The sequence below is a fragment of the Elaeis guineensis genome, chromosome 1 (genome assembly GCF_000442705.2).
Source record: "Elaeis guineensis isolate ETL-2024a chromosome 1, EG11, whole genome shotgun sequence".
Taxonomy (NCBI): domain Eukaryota; kingdom Viridiplantae; phylum Streptophyta; class Magnoliopsida; order Arecales; family Arecaceae; genus Elaeis; species Elaeis guineensis.
The window spans coordinates 120,694,015-120,702,787 of record NC_025993.2 but is presented as its reverse complement, the minus strand read 5'-3'; the positions used below and the strand labels follow the sequence as shown (position 1 = coordinate 120,702,787).

The 8,773-nt window shown below is 37.4% G+C and overlaps 1 protein-coding gene across 1 annotated transcript; it reads left to right on the top strand.

Annotated features, from left to right (window-relative positions):
* Positions 1-5,357: 5,357 nt before the first annotated feature.
* On the top strand, positions 5,358-6,201 carry LOC140850904 (cysteine-rich receptor-like protein kinase 10). The gene is made up of 3 exons (XM_073254160.1): positions 5,358-5,427; positions 5,689-5,822; positions 5,971-6,201. The coding sequence occupies exons 1-3, from the start codon at positions 5,358-5,360 to the stop codon at positions 6,199-6,201; spliced, it is 435 nt and encodes a 144-aa protein (XP_073110261.1).
* Positions 6,202-8,773: the final 2,572 nt, after the last annotated feature.

Genomic DNA, 8,773 nt, shown 5'->3' with positions numbered 1-8,773 from the left:
CGCAGGTCTCTGATGTTCAGCTTTAACTTGTTGACACACCAAACATTGAGCCACGAATTGAGCGATCTCTCTCTTCATATTATTCCACCAGTATATTTCTTTTAAGTCTCTATACATCTTGGTACCTTCCGGATGAACTGTATAATCGGTCTGGTATGCTTCCTGAAGTATTTCATGCTTGAGTGCTGAATCATTGGGTACGCAAATCCTGTTGTCGAACCTTAACGAACCATCTTCATGTATCTTGAATTCAGATTGAACACCAGCTTCCACTAAATTTTTTATTTTTATTAGTTGTGGATTATCATTCTGGGCAACTGAAATTCTTTCAATGAGTGTTGGCTGAACCCTCATGTTGGCTAACCGTACTGTTGAGTCATATTTTTGGATGTCTAATTCTAATTTTCTTATATCCTTTAACAATTGACTTTGATGTGTAATTAAAACTGTCAAATTTTCCACAGATTTTCTACTAAGGGCATCAGCAACAACATTAGCTTTTCCCGGATGATAATGGATTGTTAAATCATAATCCTTTAATAGTTCTAACCACCTTCTCTATCTCATGTTTAATTCTTTCTGTGTTAAAATGTACTTCAAACTCTTATGATCTGTAAACACTTCACACTGCGCATCGTATAAGTGATGTCTCCAAAATTTTAGGGCAAAAATCACTGCAGCTAATTCCAAATCATGTGTCGGATAATTTTGTTCATATGGTTTCAATTATCTTGAGGCATAGGCTACTACCTTACCATGTTGCAACAATACACATCCGAGTCCCTTTTTAGATGCATCACTATATATTGTAAAACATTCATCTCCTGTTGGTATAGTAAGGATAGGGGCTGACACTAATCGTTGTTTTAATTCTTGGAAACTCTGTTCACAATCTTCAGACCACTCGAATTTAACTCCTTTTTGAGTAAGACGAGTCAAAGGTGCAGCTATGCGAGAAAATCCTTCTACAAATCATCTGTAATATCCTGCCATTCCCAGAAAATTTCGAATCTCAGAAATATTTGTAGGTCTGTTCCACTGCATCACAGCTTCCACTTTTGCTGGATCCACAGAAATTCCATCTTTAGATACGATGTGTCCTAAAAAGGCTATTTTGTCCAACCAAAATTCACATTTCTTAAATTTGGCATAAAGTTTTTCTTTCCTCAATATTTGTAGTACACACCGTAAATGTTCTTCATGCTCCAATTTACTTCTTGAATATATCAAGATATCGTCAATAAATACGACAACAAATTTATCAAGATAAGATCTGAATATTCTGTTCATTAAATCCATAAAGGCTGCTGGAGTATTGGTTAACCCAAAAGGCATCACTAAAAATTCATAATGTCCATAACGAGTTCTAAATGCCGTCTTTAGTATGTCCTCTGTTTTAATTTTTAACTGATGATACCCTGAACGAAGATCAATTTTAGAAAAGACTTGTGCACCTTGCAGCTGATCAAACAAATCATCAATTCGAGGTAGAAGATACTTATTTCTGATAGTATTTCTATTCAACTCTCTATAATCGATACAAAGTCTCATACTACCATCTTTCTTCTTCACAAATAAGACTGGAGCTCCCCAAGGAGATACACTAGGCCTTATAAAACCTTTATCCAATAAATCCTGTAATTGATCTTTTAACTCCTTTAATTCCATAGGGGCCATTCTGTAAGGAGCTTTAGAAATCGGATTGGTATTGGGTGCCAACTCAATAGTAAATTTAATTTCTCTATCTGGTGGTAGTCCGACTAGATCATCAATGAATACATCCGAAAATTCATTTACGATAGGAATATCCTGTAACTTCAATTCATCATGTTCTTTATTCTTTATTGATACTAGGTAACCTCTACATCCCTTTCTTATCATCTGTCTAGCTTGTTCAAGTGAAATAATACGTGGAGGGGTGGTTCCTGTACTTCCATCAAAACTAAAAGTTAATTCTCCCGGTATGTGAAAGTTCACTCTCTTTCCATGACAATCCACAGAGGCATGATAGGTAGCCAGCCAATCCATTCCTAGAATGACATCGAAATCATGCATATCCAGGACCACCAAATCTGCTGGTAATTCTCTTTCTCCTATCTTAATACTACAGGACTTGCACACACTTTCGATACTCAAAATACCACCTACTGGTGTCTCAACATATAATTTGGTTTTCATGGGTTCACAACCTATATCATGCTGTCGGGTATTTTCGGTAGGATCATGGATTTTCTCCTGCTGAGTTGTACCGCTGTTTAATTGGGGAGTATTATCGTCAAGTGAATTTGATGTCCCTCCTACCGTTCCTTGAGTATTCCTCGCTCATCGTGGAGGCATATTGACCTATGTTAGATTTGAGATAATAACTTATCCTTAATAAGGTTATAACTTGTGACAAGTCAAATCATAATCATTATGACTAACCTTTCAATTTCCTAATGTCTACCCATCACTCGCTCACTTTATTCTACATGTCTCTATCTATCTACTTATGCTCTGATACCATATTAATTGTCACACCCCCGACCCGAGATTGGAATCGAGGGTCATGGCAACCGCCGCATACTTATAGAATACTTTTTCCATAAGCATGCAAGGCATCTCATCATGATATCTTCATAAATAGTTAAATATTTTTTTTTCTTCATTCAATAATCAAACCTTGGTTCAAATAACAAATCAAAACTAAGTGTTCAAAAGAAAGTAACTGTCTGACAATTCAATACTAAACAAAACTAAAGGTCTTGAATTAATTCTGAAAAAATCCTAAATCAATGAGTTAACTCCATCTCTAATCGCTCTCCCAACCGAAATCCCGCATCATGCTAATTTTCTGGATCTGTAAGAAAAACATAAAACTTATCATGAGCTAAATAGCCCAATAAGCAGTGTATACCTTTAACTGAATAATCAGGCAAATAATACTATGCATAACAATTCAATATGTAATTTCATGAAATCATATTCATACTATCAATCATATATAAAAGTCAATTCATCATAATTTCTAATTATATTTTTCTTCTTAAATTCATCAATTTCTTAAATTCTTCTTACCAACCATGACTATGACCACATTATCCCTGTGGCAGGGTCATAATACCGCGTATCTGCTTGCGGTGGGCTGCGAATCATCTGGCAGCCAAAATCCTTTGGAACCGCTGGTCTAACTGGCGGTTTTGTCGCTGGTCTATCTGGCGACATGTCGCTGGTCTTACTGGCGACATAAATCCTCAGGACAGTCAATTGCCAACGTATATGTTCCCATTGGCGGGGTCCTCAACACAGTCAGATTGTCAATTTCATATTGTCTTCCAATTTATATATTATTTTCAAGAATAATAAAATTAATTGATATTCGAGTCAAATCAATTATAACATTCTTTGAGATTATATATCATCATAATAATTGTTCAACAAATAACTTCAATCATAAATAATTTTTCTACAATTAACTTTCATCATAAATAATTTTCAGTAATTATTTCAATAAATAATTTCAATCGCAAGCATGCATAAATTTATTTAATTCGTAATATACCAGATAAATTCAGTAAAAGTAAACACTTCTTACCTCAAAAAAAAGTCCAAACTAGAAATTCTAGGGATCTCGAAAATCCTTCTCAGAACCTGATACGTCAAATATTATATTTTAAATCAAAATTTCATCGAATTAAAAATAACTAAATTATTAAAATCTAATATCTCCACTAGGATCAATTCGTCGACAGCATCCCGATTTTCGAATTAACCCATGGACACCCTAATTTTTATTTTTATTTTTTATTTTTTAAATTTTTAATAATAAATTAATTTCATAAATCCTATGATCTAGAGAGAGAAAGAGAGAGAGAGCAAAGAGAGTTTCTCTCTCTCAGCCCTTTTTTTTTTCCTTTTCTTCTTTTTCTTCTTTTTCTTCTTTTCTCTTTTTTTTTCTTCTTTTTCTTCTTCTTCTTCCCACGCCGGAACAGAGGACTCTTGTCATCAGGCCTTAATCGGCTGTTCGGGCCGCGGCTGCCATGGCGGAGGTCGGCGGCCGACGGGCCATCTCCCCCGGTCACGGAGGAAACAGGACCGGCGGTCAATTCCGATCGCCGGCGCCGGAGATTTCAAGGAAAAGAGACTCAAAAACAGAGTCTCCTTCCCGTCGGTAGATCGGCGACATTCGTCGCCGGCCACCGCGCACAAACGCACGGGGGAAAGAGGAAGGAAGGGAGGAAAAAGAGAAGGACTTACCTCGACCTCCTGGGACCTCGTCGGAGAGAAAACACGGTGAGGAAACCGACTGTGCCCGCGGCTCTTCTTCGGAAAAATCGGAGAGAAAGAGGGGAAGAAGAACCGATCGTCGATCTCAAGAGGGAGGGGGTATTCTTATAGGGATCCCTAGGACTCCGAGGGGTCCTAGGAGTCCGATTCTTGCTCGGATTTAGCCGGAGAAGGAGACTCCTATCGGGAGTCTTCTTCCCGATTTCTGAATTCCTCTGTTTTATTTTTTATTTTTTCGTTTTGGGCTTTGATCTGCTGGGCTGAAACGGATTTGGGCTATAACACTCTTAGAAAGGTATTTGTTCTCAGATCCAATATAAATATAACTTTTTCTCTCTGTGTAGTTCTAGCTGCCTATTCCAACGGAAACGAATGATAATAAATATATGTACCGAGATGAGCGGTGGGAAACAAAACCAGAAGGCTCCCATCCTTCTAAAATCTATGTCCGAAGAGAGGAAGAGACATTGCTTTCCAACTTCAGACAGTTATTGTTAAAAAATACTGATTTGATACGAAGTACCTCCAGTCAACAGCAAAGAGCATCATTTCCTTTTTGGCTGTGCAGCAAAAGATAACAGCATCGATAGGAATTCTCCTAGTTGACCAAAGAGGCTTCGTAATTGCATCTGCATTCCTCTTAGTTAGATGGCAACCTATTTTGGAATTTCAAGTCCTTTTTTGCATTTAATCTATTTCCCTACCACGCTAAATAATCAATAACCTTCCAACTTGAACCATACAGTTTCTGAATTACAAATTAATGAAAGTTTTCCATCCAGTCTCATGCATGGCACAACAAAATTGCACTGATATATGACATATATCTATTAACCGATGGCTCCATGTTCTGATATCATATACATGTCATATTGAGAAGGAAATACTAATGAAACTTGGTTATTTATGCAGGAAACAAGAAGAATGTAACAGGTATGGTTCTTAAAATTGCCATACCTCTAGCGGCATCATCCTTGCTAATCTCCATTTCCTGCATTTTCTTCTGGACAAGGAAGAAGTCAGCGAAACATTTACTACGTAAGTGTTGAATACGTGCAACAATTTGTTCCCTTTCCTAGGAATCTTTGTTAATGAGCTTCGCTGAAAGGGTGAGACAAATATTGTTTAAAGAGAGCCATATGATCAAATCTTATGTGAGCTGTAAGGTATAATCACAGGATCACTGTAATCAAGAAATAAGCCATACACTGTTTGATCCTCTTCATAGGCCAAAGTGGACCTGTCAAAGTAGGTCCACCAGTGCACATGCAAGTCTGCTGCAGTGCATTAACGTATTTATTATGCCATCATCCAAGCTACTCAATGTGCTTTGAGTGATATTATTTGAGAAACAGTCTGATTAATATTTCAGTTTGGAAGGAAACTTGTTTAAAATAGCCTTAACATTCTTTAATTTTTCAGTTGATGGGGCCAATTTGGAGGAGATCACACATGCTGAGTCACAATTACTTGATCTATCTATGCTAAGAGATGCGACGGCTAACTTCTCTGAAGAAAACAAACTTGGAGCAGGAGGTTTTGGTGCAGTTTACAAGGTATGATTACAATTTAACCTCGATAAAAGGACTTCTAACTAATGACTTAATATATGCAGTCTTTATCTTTCTTGATCCAAATCAGTTCCATTAATATATATTTTTTTTTCTGGTACATATTTCATGCTAATCTTGTAGCTCCTCATAGGGAACGCTGCCGAATGGGCAAGAATTTGCAGCGAAGAGGTTATCAACAACTTCGAGGCAAGGACTAGCAGAGCTAAAAAATGAACTAGTTTTAGTTGCTAAACTCCGGCACAAAAATCTTGTAAGGCTTCTGGGTGTTTGCTTGGAAGAACAGGAGAAGTTGCTTGTCTACGAATATGTGCCTAACAGAAGTCTGGATACCATTCTCTTTCGTATTTCTCGCTCCATATAATCTAGCTTATCCTTTTAGAACTTGTGCGACGAGCATACCATTTTCAGCCTACAATTGATCTGATGATCTTTTATGCTTGTTCATTTGTTGTTTCTCCTTGTCTTCCTATTGAACCCGAAACTTGCATTCCAGCTTAACCCTCTCTCTGTTAGTAGAAGCAAAAACTATCTGGTCATCTTTAAAAGTATCATAAACTTCATGCAAAAGCGTTACCCAAAATGCTTGTCATATATCTTTCCATATTCTGCTGAGCATCTATTCCCTAAATTCGTCCGCGTCAATGTTTACTTACCGATTTAGAATTGAAGTGTGATAAAAATGGAAACCATATAGAGGACGGGGCAAAGCTAACTTCAAGTAACATTTTAAAAGAATGGGAATGCAATCATCAACGCAAAGAGGCGAGAGAGAGAATAAGCAACAAACCAAGAAGTTGTTTTGCCTAAATTAGATTTTGTAGCTTAAAACAATATTTTAGCACGAGTCTTGGCACAATGGTAATGTTGCTCTATTATGATATGGGAGTCATGGGTTTGAAATAAGAAAATAGCCTTTCCATTTGTGGGAATAAATTTGCATAAATCTTTCTCCAAAATGTGCAGCAATGGGAGCCTCATGCCTTATGAAGCCATTTTTTAATTTAAAACAATATTTGTACCAAACCAAATGTCAACAGAAGACTGCAGCAAACCATTGTTCATTCTAACGAGCAACTGGTGTTAGACAAATTAGTAGGCATGGTAAGAGGATATGGATAAATCTTCCATTCCCTCAGTGATTGCTTTAATACAAATAACGATGGCCGGATAATTTTCTAATATTTCTCACTTCATTTGCACCAAGAAAAGAGGCACCAGGATGAAGTTGAGTTCCCCTAAAAAAAAAAAAAGGAAGCATCCTAAACATTCTTAAATATTAGAAAAACAAAATCAATATCATTAAGTAATTTAATCATATTGGTCTATCCTACAATCAGTCTTTTCGGTCAAGTATAGAAAGCATAAACATTATATTTGCGGTGAGCCACTATGATTTCACCCGATCATTGAATGATTCTATTGTGTGAAGCTTATCCTCTTGCACCATATTTGTTAGTGTGACAAGCTGTACTTCCTGCAACCTCATCAAACCTGTGCAGGATCCAGTATGCTCAGTTGTGGGATTCCAACTCCATTAGTGGGTAGTCATGCATCTTAAAATTTGCCATCCAGCCATATCTCACCTAGAAAAATCTTTCCAAATGCGATGCAACATTATGTGGTTACTATAAGTCTACTGTAGCAGCCAAGCATTATCTTACTCCCTAATTAGTTTCAGCAGACCCCCATACGAAGGCAAGTCTAATAAGTTTATTATTCCAACATTAATGACGGCCCAGTTTTTCCCTCCACTGACGGATCTCTTGGTGGACCTATTGTCCAGTGATTCCACGTCCTTCCTAATCAATCACCATCACTGCATTAAATCACCGATCTTTAGAGGCTCAACTGACGGTTGCACTTACTCAAGCAAGGACAGCTGACAGACCAACGTCTGAGATCAAATACTGAAAAGAGATCGCTAGACACGACTGAGCTTTGATGGAGATGAAGTGGTGCCTCACTGAGGAAGCCCACGAGAATCTCCAAAGATAGCTCAGTAGCTCTATTATCAAAAATGAGAGTCTAAAAAGTCTTGGAGACCGCTCTGTAGGAGATCAAGGAGATAAAGAAGAGTGGATTTTCAGTGAAGCCTCATCCTACCTATTGCGAGCAAGAGATTCAAGTTGATGCACGTGGGGGTGCGATGTGTCAGCAGACAAGATCGTTGAGACATCTTCGGCCGCTTTCATCCAAGGCTTTCATAACTGCTAGACGCATCTGCAGTAGATGGTTCTAAAGCTGGATCTAGATATCTTCATCCCAGATGTGGTGGTGAAGAGGCTAAGGCGTCTTCTTCAGATGAAGACCGATCCTTCTCTCTTTTGTTTTAGATGTTGCAGTGTCTGTTGGGCAACCACATATCTCGATCATCCTTTCTCAGAGGAGCGATCGAGGTTTTGGAGCGGAGGAGAAAGATAACCAAACACAAGATCATAATAACTGAAGCCATATGTACCTAGCTCTATTCTTACTTGAAATAGATAAGTCATTTCTCATTTTAACATTCTATTTCAATAACTTGTTTTAACATCCAGACTATGTTTCCCTTAACATGATGAAATGTAAAACTAAGTGTGCTTTTTGACTTTAATAGTTTACAACATATATACAAATAACATATTCAAGCAACCTTAGCCTCGTACACTCTAATATAATAATATAAATGGCTTGTCACCAAATACCTGAGATGCAGATGAATGAATGGAATTATACAAAGAAACGAAAAAGAGGAAGTTAACTTTTCAACAGCAAGCAAACAATGGATTCCTCGGATGCTGATTGCAAACTGAAGAGAAGAATTATTCAAATAAAAATTATTGAAAGATTACCTCACAAATTTCACAACTCTGAAGCCTGGGACTAAATGCTAGGCAGTATGCAGGTTGGTCTACCAAACGTGTCCAGATTCACCCGCATAGAAGTTTTAGAAA